Raw genomic sequence first — 14058 nt, 5'->3', positions numbered from 1 at the left:
AGAGAGCCGTTCACCTGCGGAGAAGGACAGACACCTGATCAGAGGGCAAACAGTGCAGCGCGCCATGGCACGGCCAACGGGGGGTCGGTGGAAAAGAGGGCACACCGGTAAACTATCACAGATGCTCCTGCGGCCGTTACACATCTGGCTTTGGGTCGAACACCCAGCCGCCCGCTGAATATCGAGTTACTCCGTCTCACCGTAAATCAATCACTCGGTTACCCCGCCACACAAGCTCTTGATCACTCCATTACTAAGTCACACAATTACTCACACAATCACACAATTACCGACTAACAAAATTACGCAGTCGCTAAATCAGGTTACGATTGGCCGCGCTATCGTGGCAGTGTTTCACACTAAACGTCAGCCGCCGTTGTCTCAGCGCAGCAACTTTAGGTCTTATTTACAGTGTACGAGCGAGTGCTGGGATTAACCTAGATTCCTCAGCAGATGTTCGGGCCAATATGATGGCAGAGAGCCTTTCGACACACACACAACGCAACAACAACACAACGCAACGCAACACAAACGCGAGCCTGTCAAGCAAGTCTGTGCGCGAAACGTACAGTATGCCAGTTTTCGGGCGCTGAAGTGTGCAGCGTGCCAGTTTTCTCCATGATTGCTTTGCTTACTACAGCCCTGGCGAGGTTGGCAGGGCAGGGGAGGGGAGCGGAGCGGGCGAGGTGGTGGCGGAGGGAGAGCCTACATGTTTTATGCCCTATTTACCCAGCCCACTCAGTGCCCGCTACTGCAGTCTCCTCGTCCACATGCAGCTCTCGTTCTCTCTCTCTCTTGTTCTCTCTCTCTCTCTCCCTCTCCTCTCTCTCTCTCTCTCTCTCTCTCTCTCTCTCTCTCTCTCTCTCTGCTGAGTTCAGGGATTTAAGGGCACTGCACCCGGGCCAAGCTAAGCAGACGCTGGCGTCCCCCCGGCCAGAGCTGGCTACGCTAGGAGCGGCGGGATCAGCGAGAGCTTGGGCGGGCAGAGACGCAACATCCAGCCAGTCCTAGTTAGGGCGCTCATGTAGAAACATTACACACACACACACACACACACACACACACACACACACACACACACACACACACACAGAGACAAATCATCGTGGCCTAAAAGAGGGCTCTGAACAGCTGGTGGTGTGTCATTTCTCATTATCCCCCGCCGCGTCCCTTCAAGTGGTCCGACACGTTGACCCCTGACCTTGCGTTTGACCCGCTCGCATGCCACGTGAATGGCATCCCTTGACCCCGCTGACCCCTGCGTAATTTGGAGCGATAGGTCGCCATGGGAACGACGTCATCTCTACGCCCCTGGTGGGTCGGTCGGCGCTGTGAGTCCTATGTCAGGGAAGCGCTTGGCGCGGCCCACAGGCGGCCCGTGGGCGGAATGAGTGGGCTCAGGGGCTAATGAGGCTGACACAACACACACTCTCCCTGCAAACACACACACACACACACACATGAAAACACACACTACTCGCGCACATATTTGCACAAAGACACTAAAACATAGACACACATACTCGTAGCATAAGTGCACACTGACACACACACACACACGCATCAAGCACAGAACTCATAGACACAGTCAAACACACATACATGCACACACACACACACACGCGCGCGCACACACACACACACACACATTCTCAGTGTAAGTAAGACAGGGCAGGGTGAGGGCTGATGCGGGGTCACAGCTGGGCTGTGTCACCAGCGCGGGCTTCCTGTCGGTGAGGAACAGTGGCCCTCTTCAGGCGCGGGGACAATGGAGCGCCTCCGGTCTCGCGTGTCGGAGCAGATAAGATCTCCGGCCACCGAGAGACCCCCGCCGACTCGAACAAAGATGTGGAGAAGAGGAGAAGGGCCCGCTAAAGAAGCCACACTGAAGTCCGCAGATGTCTGGCTGAGATGACCACAGCAGCAGCAGCATCCTTGTCAGAGGCGACTGGACCGTGTCATTCTGCCATCTGTGAGTCAGGATGAGCCGTGACTGGAACTACGAGGGACCAATAAGGCCATACGTCGAGATGATGACTGCTACTGATGACTGCTAACTGCTATGGGCTATCCTCTGCCATTCAACAGGACTCCACATATCAGTGAAGGGGGTCACATCAGTCATCAGTGCTTAAGTGTTATAAGTTACCACTGTGACAGCAGCGATAACTGTAAAGCACAAAGTATTGTATCTTGACTTGACAAAATACAGTACAGTAACAATGAGCAGCTGAAAGAGGTCCAAATAAGTGCTCTTGTTGCACCATACTTAAATGTTTCAGATATTTGTAGGTTTGTTTTTTCTCTTTTCTACAAAAATGTTGACAATTTGTGGCCTCTGTGCAGACTATTTTTGCCCATCAACCCAATTTAATGAATCGAGCGAGCAGATTGTCTGCGCTGCGAAAACAACTAAACAAGCCAGGGAGCTTTAAATGAGGTCCACCGTTTGTTAGAGCCAAGAGGAGACCATAAAAGCGAGTCACGGTCGTCAGCCCCAATGAACCAACTAGGCTACGTGTAGTAGCCTAATCTTTGCCACACAGCAATTAAGGGAAAGAGGCAACATAACAAACCACAGTTAGTAAGTGGCCTACATAGGATAGGAAAGGGCGTAGTAGATAAAGTTTTCCTAAATAAAAAAAAATGGGGCACTGTGATGCAAGGTGCTTTTCACATGAGGCGTGATGTTAAATGCGAATCAACGTTTGTAGTTTGTATTTGGTTAGGGATCAATAAAGCTTAACTGTGTGTGTGCGCACATACACACAGAGACGCGCGCGCGCACACACATAGACACACGTACGTCTACTGCACAACGCTGTATCAACGCGTGCGGCAGTCTCTGTTGTTGTAAACAACGAGCTCATTGCGGATATTTTTATGTTTGTGTTTTTCCAGCAAATATGATTCCAATTATTTGTTTCCGAACAAAACCTTTCTTAGTTAAATATATGAGATCGAATAAATTCAAATAATTCGTTTTATATTTGCCAATAACGTTCATGTTAAAAATCCATACCATATTGACAACAGACGGAGACCGGTGTTTAGTCGGATGCTGCATTATTGGATGCTGTCCGCTGGCTCAGGTTGATTTCATGGGAGCAAAAGTCAATTCTTCCTACTGAACCGCGAAACTTACAAAGCTCAAACATGAGCCTCCACACCCGGACAGACGTTATACGAACAGAACTTGCTGCAGAATAGTCTCTAGACTACACGAAGAACCTCTTACCTGCGCGATTCTGTAGGAGGAGGCGATGCGAGTGTTATAGAGGCTGAGGCATCTCGCGGCACACCTAGCGCGGAACAGGCTACCTAGTGAGCCGGAGGACTCGGGTCTTCTCGCGCCAATCGTGCCCGTGCAGCTTAGCAGCAAAGTAATCCACAAACACGAGACCCACGAAGTGCACGGCATCTTTACTAGAGCAGCGAGCGGCGCCTTCCCTGGATGACTGAGCGAAAGTCGACTCCAGATGGAATACAGCGAGGGAAATAATGAAACTTCAATCAGGGGCGAGGGAGGAGCCAGGGGAGAGGCGAGCTGTCATTGGATGGGCTGTCCTGTCTCGCAGGGCAACGCGTCTCAGGTGTGATGGCGGGAGCAGAGGGGAATAAGCTAGATGGAACTTGCTCTAGTCTAGCACATTTTGTTTTGTTTCGTCTGTATTGTATCTAGTGTTTATAATGTAGCCTGATATCTGACTACGATACAGACTGCACGTTTCATTCGCAAAACCTGGCTGCTGAAGGAAAAGGCAAGAATAATCCAACTCTGGGTATGGGACACATAGGCTACATTGAGGAAACTTGATCCAAATAATAGACATAGCCTAGGCTATAGGCCTACTAGAACTCCCTAACAAAAGACAAAGAGAGGAATTAAATCATTTTAATATGTAGGTAAAACACTGTCACTGAAACAGTCTTGGATGGCCTGGACAAATTGCCTCTGGCTCTCATTTGGTCTGAATACTTCTTGGAAAGTTCTTGGAACTGAAGGGGACTCGGACTAGATTCATTCTTGCCTTGTTCCTGAGGTCACTGCTAGAGAGGACCACGCCATTTCAGTGGCATCAGAGATGGTTTAGAGTTCTGTTTTTAAAACCTCACATGGCCAGGCTTAATCGTACATGACCCTACAAGAAATGACAGTGTTTCTCCTCATATATGTGTCAATGGGATGGATATGGATATTCTTTGAAATATTGACAGACTGATGGGGCCCTTCTCAGACCACCCCTGGAGTCCGCTTTGGTGCTTCCTACCAGGAAATCATATGCATATTCTTCAACTGCATTACCTAACTCTGTTGGAATTGTAGTCAGATATTGTGTGAACTTGAAAAACATCTACATTGTGAAATGCAGCATTACTGTTATGCAGACTGCAGAGTCATAATCAGTGTGTGTGTAATGGGGACCCAGATGACTGTAGTACTGTAGACCCTGGCGGAGGGGCAAATATGCGAGCAGCTTTTAAATGTGTTGACAGACACAATCACTTTCAACTCGGTCGCTCTGGATGAACAGTGAGGTCATGACCGCTTGTCACTGTGGAAGTCACTAGTGCATGCAAGCTGTGCTCACTGCAACAACTATGTGTGTGTGTGTGTGTGTGTGTGTGTGTGTGTGTGTGTGTGCGTGTGTGTGGATGACAGCCAGCATCTGTGTGAATGGATGCTGATCACACTGGAAGCTTCACGTCTTTCCGCTGGCCTGGCCTCGTATTCCGCGGCACAGCTGTTTGACCGGGAGAGACCCAAAAGCCGCAGGCAGGTCCGGAACAGCAGGAAACTTCCAGGGAACCCCATACACACCCCTGCTCACACACACACACACACACACACAGAGAGAGACACACACACACACATACACACGCAAATGCACACATACTCACATAAGCACTATTAAACTCTCTACCACCGGTGACTGAGCAGCAAAAACCATCTTTACGTCTTTACGCGCTCGACAATAAAAGTTAACACCACCACGCACACCACGCGGCGACTCTCTTGGCACGGCGTCCCCGCCCGGGGCTCGGAGAATCCATGACGTGTAGGAAACACTGAACTGAAAAATTCCTCCTGCTCTCGGGGCCGGATTTTTATCCTCTCTCTCTCTCTCTCCCTCTCTCTTTTTCCTCCTCCCTTCGCATGCTGTCATGCACGCTGCGGTCCGCCATCTCGAGTCCCGTTAGCCCGGGCTCCCCGGGGCGTTAACGAGCCGCGCTCTCTCTCTCCCTCTCTCTCTCTCTCTCGCTGCTCCAGCTCCTCCCGTCTGGGTTTTATGGGGCAGGGCTGCCGCTGCGACGACGCCCTGGCGCACCTACACAGCTGTCCGCGCCACACCGCTCCCGACGCTGCTGCTGCTGCTCCTGCTGCTCCTGCGAGAGAGAAAAAAAAGCTGTCCAGGTGAGCCTGCACTGACCGCCCGCAAAGCGTCAGAGAGAGAGAGAGGGGGAGAAAGGGAGAAAGAGAAAGAGAGAGAGAGAGAGAAGGCCAAGAGGCTATACGCCCGAGCAAACAGTCAGTCTGGGGCCAGGGTGAACCTCCTGTGGAGGTCAGTGTGAGGGGTTTTTTTCGGGGGGAGGGGTGGGGGGGGAGACGTGGTTTCTCAGCCGTGTGTGTTTGACACTGGAGCTGGCATATCTACACAAAGAGTAAATATTACTTTAGGCTTCCTCTCCGATGGAGACGGAGGCGGCGAGAGCAGACCGGAGCGGAGCAGAGCGTTGCTGGCGTGGCGCGCAGGCTGACGGGGAGGGTGAGAGAGAGGCCGGTCTGGTTGGGGTGGTCCGACCACAGGCTGTAACCTTTAGGAGGTGAAACGCCACACACTCCAGAGAGAGCTACTTAACCAAACATGGGTGTCTGTGTTGCTCACAAATAAAAATAACCGACTGTGACCATTTAATGGTCTCATTACAGCAGCGAGAGCTGATTCGGTGTGAACATGGGAGCGTGAGTGTCTTGTTGCGTGTGTGTGTGTGTGTGTGTGTATGCCAGTGTGTGTACGTGTACATGCTTCCTTCAGTGTGCACATAATTGTGTGTGTGTGTGTGTGTGTGTGTGTGTGTGTGTGTGAGAGTGTGTGCGTGCATTTATGTGAACATGTGAGTAGATTTTATGTGTGTGTGTTTGTGTGTGTGTGTGTGAGAGCGAGTGAAAGAGAGAGAGAGAGAGAGAAGGAGAGAAAGTGTGTGGGGTCTCCCCTGCCCTCCCACTGACTGCCAAATGGCATTCCCCCTAGTACCACCTCCAGCCCCCCCACACAACCACCACCTCCACCTGCCTGGGAAATGCCAGCATGTGTGGGGAGCCCTCTCCTGCAAAAGCCCGCAGGGTCCCCCCTCGTGATTACTTGGGGAGGGGGCTGAGGGTCAGGCATATAGCGAAGGGGGCGCGTGAGGGTGGAAGTTATGGTTTGTGGTTACGGGTGTGTTGTTGTTGGTGGTGGGGGGGTGTCGTCTCCAGTAGCAACACATGTTTACATGCATAAATAACACCCAAAACGGTGTGTTATTTTTTGGGGAGGAGGAAACACATGTGGAGAACTCACCTTCGCGTATAGACGGGAGGCTCGCTCGCTCGCTCGGTGCCATAAACATCAGGACCCGGCGAGGCTGCCCGCTGGTGCCCAGCAGAGAGGGGCGGCCTGCCCAACCCCCCCCCCCCCCCCCCCGCAGAGCAGGAATCACCTGGAGCTCCTGACAGGGGCAACCACAAACTACGTCAGGCCAGAGGAATAGACAGAAAACGTGCAGTGGAGACTCCAATAAAAATCCCTCAGGACGTCAGCAGACACGTTTTAAGGGAGGAGACATGGTTCACTCAATGGTTAAATGAATGGACATCTATACAGGAGAAATACACAATGCTAAAACATGGTCAGAGTTGTAAACTGGAAGTCCTGCCTTGAAAGATAAAGATCTTCAGACAACGTCAAGTTAAAAGAATGGGTGTAGCTATAAATAAAGCCTTGCCTAGTGAGCGTCACTCATTCTTTGTGAGGCCGTTGAGGTGTGTGTCTGTGTCTTTTGTTCCCTACACTCCCAGAGTCTCACAGAGTGAGGAATGGTCATGGGAAACCAATCATGTAGGCTAGCGTAACTCTCTGCTCTCTGGACATATCGGAGATGCTGGAATGGTGGCACTGCCACCTAGCTACAGTCACAAAAGCAACAGCGACACCTGTGTGTGTCTTTGAATACACAGAATATGCATGTGATGCATAAATCAATATATGTCTGCGTGTGTTTGAGTGAGTGAGTGCATGTGTCTGAAGTGCCTGTCTCCTTGTGTGTGAGCGAGTCTGATGTATGATGTATACTTTGGTGCTGGGTACAAAGTGTTTGGCCTAGAGAGCTAGGAAAATACAGCATGGTTCATCACTGACCTCTACTGGAGAAAAACAAATATCACAGTATGACAAGAAGGAGCTTAAAAATGCTCTGACTGTCAACAAACAAGAACTACTATCGCACATCAAATGTGATCTTATGTGATGATACATCCTTGACTAAGCTACAGTATGACACTACTAAATAACTATAATTATTTTTTACTCACCCTATGCCTGCACATCCTCAGTCTATTTATCACTTTTATTCTCCATCTTCTGACAACACTGCTACTCCTCTTCAGCTGGTTTTTAAAAATGATTATATTTGAGGTCTTGTTTTGTTGACATCTCCCCACTAGAGTTGCATACACTCAGTTAGGACCAAGTTAACCCCAAGCCTCACCCAGCAGTTATTCAGGGCCGCACAGAAACCCCAAAGTAGGATAGTGTTTCAACCCCCATAAAAGACAAAAAAATGTCCTTCATGAACATTTGCTGTGATGGGGACACAGGCCAACAATCAAGACCCTGTAAAACGTGTTATCCAGTTCCTGCTGTAGAAACGGGCTTAATGCCTCAGGGTCACTGCAGGTCCTCTGTCTCATTTTCAGCATAAGCACAGGATGGAAGAAAGGCAAACAATGGGTTACAGACGTTTATCATTTTGTCACATCAAAAATAAAACCACTGGAGAGAGAGCTGACTTATTGTATGCTGTTTATTGTGTTATTGTATTATTACATTATTACAAGTTTTTTTGGTCCAGTTTAACATCTAAAACCACTTCAATTCTGTGTGTTTTGATACTGTCCACTAAGCTTAAAGCTTAAAACTAATTCAAAGAGAGTAGTATAGGAAAGAGAGTATTGTGGCGCTCTATACCAGGAAACTTGAGATGTGGGTGGCGGGTTCAGCAGAAGGTGGTGCCACATCTAGTGTGCAAGGCATTGGCACTGAGTGTGCCAGGTGTGTTCAGTTGCAGAGGTCTGAGGTGCAGCAGACAGCGGCCACGTTCGGCATCTGTGCAAAGTTCTGGCAAATGGACATGCTCATACAGCTGCGGGTGATGTACACCACTGGAGAACTGAACAGCACGGCGCCGCACGCGTTTATGTAGCCCGGGCACGTCTGTGTGGAGGGCACACAGGAGCTTCCTGGACTCGTACATAAGTTACACTTCAGAGCATCACCTGAAACAGGCCACAGCGCAGGCAGAGATGCATGGCAATGAGGAAGAGGGTGTGTGATTAGACAATCATAGTTGAATTGTGTGGTTATTACTGTATGTGTTTTCATTACGTATAGTGTGTGTGTGTGTGTGTGTTTGTGTGTGTGTAAAAACTGTGAAATGTATTACAAAGCAGACATACCGAAGCTCACAGAGAGCACCAGAAGAGCAAAAATGAAGACCAGACGCATGATGATCAGGAGTTGCTTCAGTCTACAAACACACACAGGGAAGATGCGGGTTAGTTTGGAACAGTTGTGGGCCGACAAAATGTTGCTAGCTATTTTGAAATGATAATAATCCATTTTCGGCAATTAATGATTCTTAGAGTGAATTTCGTCTTATGCAAATGTCCAGTGCCCTCCAAAAGTATTGGAACACATGCTTAAAGTTAAAATTAAATATAAAGTTAAATATAAAATCATCTTTTGGAAATGAATCTTGATGCCTTAAATGAAAAAGCTGGTTTCATTATCATTGAGCTCAATGCAATTCAAACCAGCTAATTAGCTAACAGCTAATAACTGACATAAAAGCATGCCAATCTCTTAGTATGGTGAAGGGTATAGTGTTGATGTGGGGTTATTTTAATTCCAAAGGCCAAGGGGACTTTATCAGGGTGCATAGTGTCCTGGATCCACGAAATAACTGGCCAATAAAAATAAAAATACTCTATGGGAATTTAACATGGGCGTTCCAATACTTATGACCCCTGTATTTTAAGGAAAACATTATTTATTTACAATACATTATTTATTCACAAAGAAAATGTATGTCCTGAAAGGTTGAATATTTCCTCATTTTTTCATATAAGGCTTTAAGATCAATTTCCAAAAGATGATTTAACTTTAAGCAGTTCCAACACTTTTGGAGGGCACTGTATTTTTGGTGATCTCCCCCAACTGTTGCGATATATTTATATTTTACTCTGCTGTAAATAGCCTACTTCTCATGGCTTGTTTCCCCTGTAGCCTACACAATGCTTTTGCTAGGGAGGTGAAGGATTAACAACAGAGTCTAACTTTTAACCATTGAAGTTGCATGGCTGGTTCCCATAGTGACTCACTATGGCTATGCTAGGTAAGGACTCCCCTGTTACTGTACAAGTTTGTTTACTTCGAAATGGTTATATTCAGGTGAAAAGCATAGAGTAGCCTTTAATTACCAAATTGACCAAAATGTACAGAAATCACCAAAACACATCTCACTTAACATACTGTATGTAAAAAAAAAAGAGTAAATAAAACATTGGTCATTAAGCAATTGATAAAATCTCCAAGACACACCAAAGCACTGAGCTTAGGTAGGCTACTCACGTCACAGAAATCTCAGTTTGGTGCAGCAGGCTGCCTTTTGAAGCGACTGCCAGTTGTAGGTTAAATATGTCACCTCAGTGGTTCATCACTGCTGTGCTTGATTGCAGCATCTCAAAAATCTTCTCTTCTCCAGATTTCTGCCTGGTCTGCTTGTGAAATCCTGCGAAGCCCAACCTGTTCCTCTTTCTGGAGGTCTGTTTAGGAAAAGTGCAGCAAGCAAGTGAATGGGGACTTTATTTGGAGGTCCAACTATGAGATTTACATTTCTAAATGTTTCTTCCTCTACTAGACCAAAGTGACAACCTATACTAGTCTTTTTTTATTTTTTATGATTACTTGTGAATGTATAACCTCATCAGAGAAATGAAGCAGAAGCTACAGTGTCCAGTAATTTTATGTCATGATAACCTCAAAAATATCAGAGGCATCAAGTATAATCTGCTAAAATTCCAATATGACCTAGTCTGGCTATCACTATACTAAGTCCAATCTTTTAAAGGCACAAGCCACCGTTTTTTCATATTAAACTACACTATTCCCTTAACTAAGACGAGTTACCTCTCGCGTTTCAATGCGTGCACTCAATGGCTCTGGCATGCAGCGCTACTTTGATAGCACTTAGCTAGCCCAGTTCATTCATAGGATCAAATAGAGATGAAGTTAGAAGCACTGAAACACCTCCACGTTTTCCCTAAAAATATTTAAAAATATTTATAAAAACAGTTACTCGAGTAGTTACACAACCAAGTATGCTGAGACCAAATACACATGGGGCTTTTCTAAGCGAGTAAGAAAGATAACTGTCATAATGTCCCAGAAGTGTTCAACTGGATTTAAGTGAGGAAAGTGTGGGGGTACAGTCAATGGTATCAATGTCTTCATCCTCCAGGAACTTGCCTGCACACTTTCGCTACATGTGTCCATTGAAGAACCAGGGCCCACTGCACCAATACAGGGTCAGAAGATGGGTCTGAAGTTTTTGTCCAGTGAGAGTGCTGTTGTCTTGCCCATAGAGGTCTGTGCGTACTTCCAAAGATATCCCTCCCCAGATCATCACTGGTCCCACACCAAGCCAGTCATGCTGAATGATGTTGCAAGCAACATTATGTTCTCCACAACATCTTCAGACCCTTACACGTCTGTCACATGTGCTCAGAGTGAAACTGCTCTCATTTGTGCACAGGGCATCAGTGGTGAACATGACAATTTTGTACTCTATGCCAACTGAGCTGCTCGGTGCTGCCTGGGCAGTGGGCACAGATTCTTCCAGAGGCCATCGGGCCCTCAGGCCACCCTCATGAGGTCCGTTTCTCTGGCTCTGGCAAGGCTCCTACTGTTCCTTGTTACACAAAGGAGATTTTAGTTTCACCATGACCATTTCTGTTTGTCCTGACCAGCTGGTGCCACACCTTCTCCTTTTACACTGATTTCGCTCTTAGTTCCCTTGCGCTGACAGTTAGTCTGCTGACTTAAACACCACAGAGACACAGCAATCCTTCTGGCAATGGAACATATTTTAAGTGCCATTTTGGAGGAGTTGGACTACCCTTGCAACCTTTGTAGGCTCCAGGTACTGGCTTATGCTACCAACAACGTGCCCTTTGGATCCTGTCCTGTCAACTCTTTTGCAGTCTATCACACCTGCTGTTCTACCAGGCAGTCACACATACCCCTTTTCCACCGCCACGAACCAGGTGCTGGCTCTGGGCTGGTGCTAGTACCAGTTCGGTGCTGGTGCTACCTGCCGATTATCCAAGAACCGGCTCGTGTTTCCACAGAGTGCCAGAATAGTGCTGCGTCGCTACGTCACTGTATGCGCGTTTGTATCCCAAAACAACCAGCAGAAATGGAGACGTGGTGGAGAAACTTATTACGATTAACTTTGAGCACAAAAAGTTCAAATGTCGAGAGAGTTCAACTGTATCCATTTGTGGAGTAAAACTGGACGTGCCCCAATTGTTTTGGTCAGCATGTGTATTTATTGCAGTCGCTAGAAAAACTAGCATGTGTTAAGCCGCCCTCACATTGGCACAGTAGATACGGCTGCGAAACGGCCGGAAGTCATTCATTTCCTATGGAGATTTGCAGACCGTATGCGAATGGGTCCGAACAGTGCGGTGCGAATAAAATCGGGTCCGTTGGTCATCCGCATGCGTTAAAAAAATTTAACTCGTACGACAGCAACGGACGGTTCCTATCCGAAGGAAGTTAGCGTTGCTATGGTACTGATAAACAAATTGAATATCTATCTTTTATAATGTCATATTACATGCTTTTAAACGATAAAGTTTAAAACAAAAGTCATCGAAAAGGAACGTGTATGATCCATGGTATCCGCCGTTCATTCCGACATACCAGCACTCCGACATTGACGTCCAATTGTCGTAGTGGAGGCATGTCTCCTTATAGGAAAAAGTCCCACCACTCCGACATTTTTTTTTTCCATGGTCGCAGTGGCGGTATTTCACTTTTTTTTCAAACAACGTGCCATTCCGACATGAGGTAATTAATAGGCTATTAATGTTACAGTTATTATTTTGCTGTCACTTCGTCCTTTTTATGGCCTAGAAGGTTGTATTTGGTATCTGTGGATAGCTCTAGCTCTCCTCTTTTATCTGACATGCAAGTCATATATTTTTGACCAGGCGTTTCACGAGTAAATCAAACGAAAGTAGCGAGCCGAAGCTATATGACATTCTTATTTGTTTGTCACTTCGTCTGTTTTTATAACACAAAAGGATCGATGTGTTTGGTATCAACGGAAAGCTCTGTTTCTCCTCTTTCATTTGATATGCTTGTCATGTCTGTGCGATGCCTGGTCCCGGAGTAATCCAAGCGAGAGCAGTGGCTGTGTGCGTGAACGCAGAGCAATATAGACTGTAAATATGATATACTTTGATTTAAATTCATGATTTTATTTTATACTTTATACTTGATCGTACAGACACGTGTCTAGTCTCGTTGGAAAGCCCCGGTTCTGCTCATCTCGCTGTGACTAATAATCACGGAGCAATGTAACAGAGAAGAATGGGTGTGTTTTTTGACGCACTTTGCATCCGTCGGGCTCATAGGGTCCGTTAAATTGACTTGGAAAAAAATAGGATTTGTAAACTGTCGGAATGGGGGTACTAAAATGTGTCGGATTGGCAGCATGTCTAAATAGCAGCATGTCGAAATAGAGGCATGTCTAAATGGAAGCATGTCGTAGTGGTGGCATGTCTGAGTGGCAGCATGTAACCATGATCCATAGTGGTGCACAAGCCCATCTTGTGAAAAATAAAATTAACGGTTGATGTAAAATAAATGATTATTTCCAAACGAATTTTTTTGTCATGTCACTGTCTTACATGGTCTCTTAAAGGGATAGTTCGGATTTTAAGACACGAAGTTGTATGGGTTCCCTGTCAGCAACGTAGTGCATCAGCACTGACTTACCCCCGACAGCGTCCTGTGAGCCGAGATCCAGCCGGTTTTAGATCGTTTTTGATGCTGAAGAAAGTAGTCCGGCAAGTTTCTGGGGTCACGAAAGTAAAGTGTTTTTCTTCTCAAAACCATATGCGTTCAACAGAGTGATATATTTGCACCACAAAAACGTTGTCCAGGAAAAATTCAAACCTCTATATCACTTACTTATTTTTCGCGATTCCTATCACTGCGCGCTACTGACAGCTGGACAACGTTTTTGTGGTGCAAATATATCACTCTGTTGAACGCATATGGTTTTGAGAAGAAAAACACTTTACTTTCGTGACCCCAGAAACTTGCTGAAGAAAATAGTCCGGCATCAAAAACGATCAAAAACCGGCTGGATCTCGGCTCACAGGACGCTGTCGGGGGTAAGTCAGTGCTGATGCACTACGTTGCTGACAGGGAACCCATACAACTTCGTGTCTTAAAATCCGAACTATCCCTTTAACACTATTAGGGCAGTTAGACAATTAATTTAGAAATAAAATAGCACTATTGTACATTTTACTCCCAAACTCGAAAAGCCTCCGACACTTCCAACGGTCAAGTCCGACGTCCGACGGGGAGCACTGCGAATTACGGAGTGCCAATGTGAAGGCGGCTTTAGCCAACATTAACTCTTGATTAGCACCCGTTGTTATGGTTATGGCTACGCTGCTATTTTGCTGCTAGCTAACGTTAGTGGCTTTTCGAAACACCA

The 14058-nt window shown here is 46.8% G+C and overlaps 1 protein-coding gene and 1 long non-coding RNA gene across 3 annotated transcripts in view; both read right to left on the bottom strand.

Moving 5' to 3' along the window:
* Positions 1 to 3447, bottom strand: part of LOC134071073 (anosmin-1-like) — a 25113-nt gene extending 21666 nt beyond the window's left edge. For both annotated transcript variants that reach the window (XM_062527649.1, XM_062527650.1), the window contains exons 1-2: positions 3239 to 3447; positions 1 to 14 (exon numbers count right to left, since the gene is read on the bottom strand). The exon at positions 1 to 14 is cut by the window's left edge and continues 34 nt beyond it. In XM_062527649.1, the coding sequence (XP_062383633.1) occupies positions 1 to 14; positions 3239 to 3421 (197 nt within the window). In that variant the 5' untranslated portion in view covers positions 3422 to 3447. The remainder of the gene's footprint in view (positions 15 to 3238) is intronic.
* A 4599-nt stretch (positions 3448 to 8046) lies between these two features.
* LOC134071502 (uncharacterized) lies at positions 8047 to 10076 on the bottom strand. Its single transcript, XR_009937078.1, has 3 exons — positions 9891 to 10076; positions 8717 to 8787; positions 8047 to 8536 (listed from the first exon to the last, which is right to left on the bottom strand). It is a non-coding gene; the product is annotated as an uncharacterized LOC134071502 (long non-coding RNA).
* Positions 10077 to 14058: the final 3982 nt, after the last annotated feature.

The sequence above is a fragment of the Sardina pilchardus genome, chromosome 23 (assembly GCF_963854185.1).
Source record: "Sardina pilchardus chromosome 23, fSarPil1.1, whole genome shotgun sequence".
Lineage (NCBI taxonomy): Eukaryota > Metazoa > Chordata > Actinopteri > Clupeiformes > Clupeidae > Sardina > Sardina pilchardus.
The sequence above is the reverse complement of the archived record's forward strand: the minus strand, read 5'-3'. Positions and strand labels throughout refer to the sequence as shown.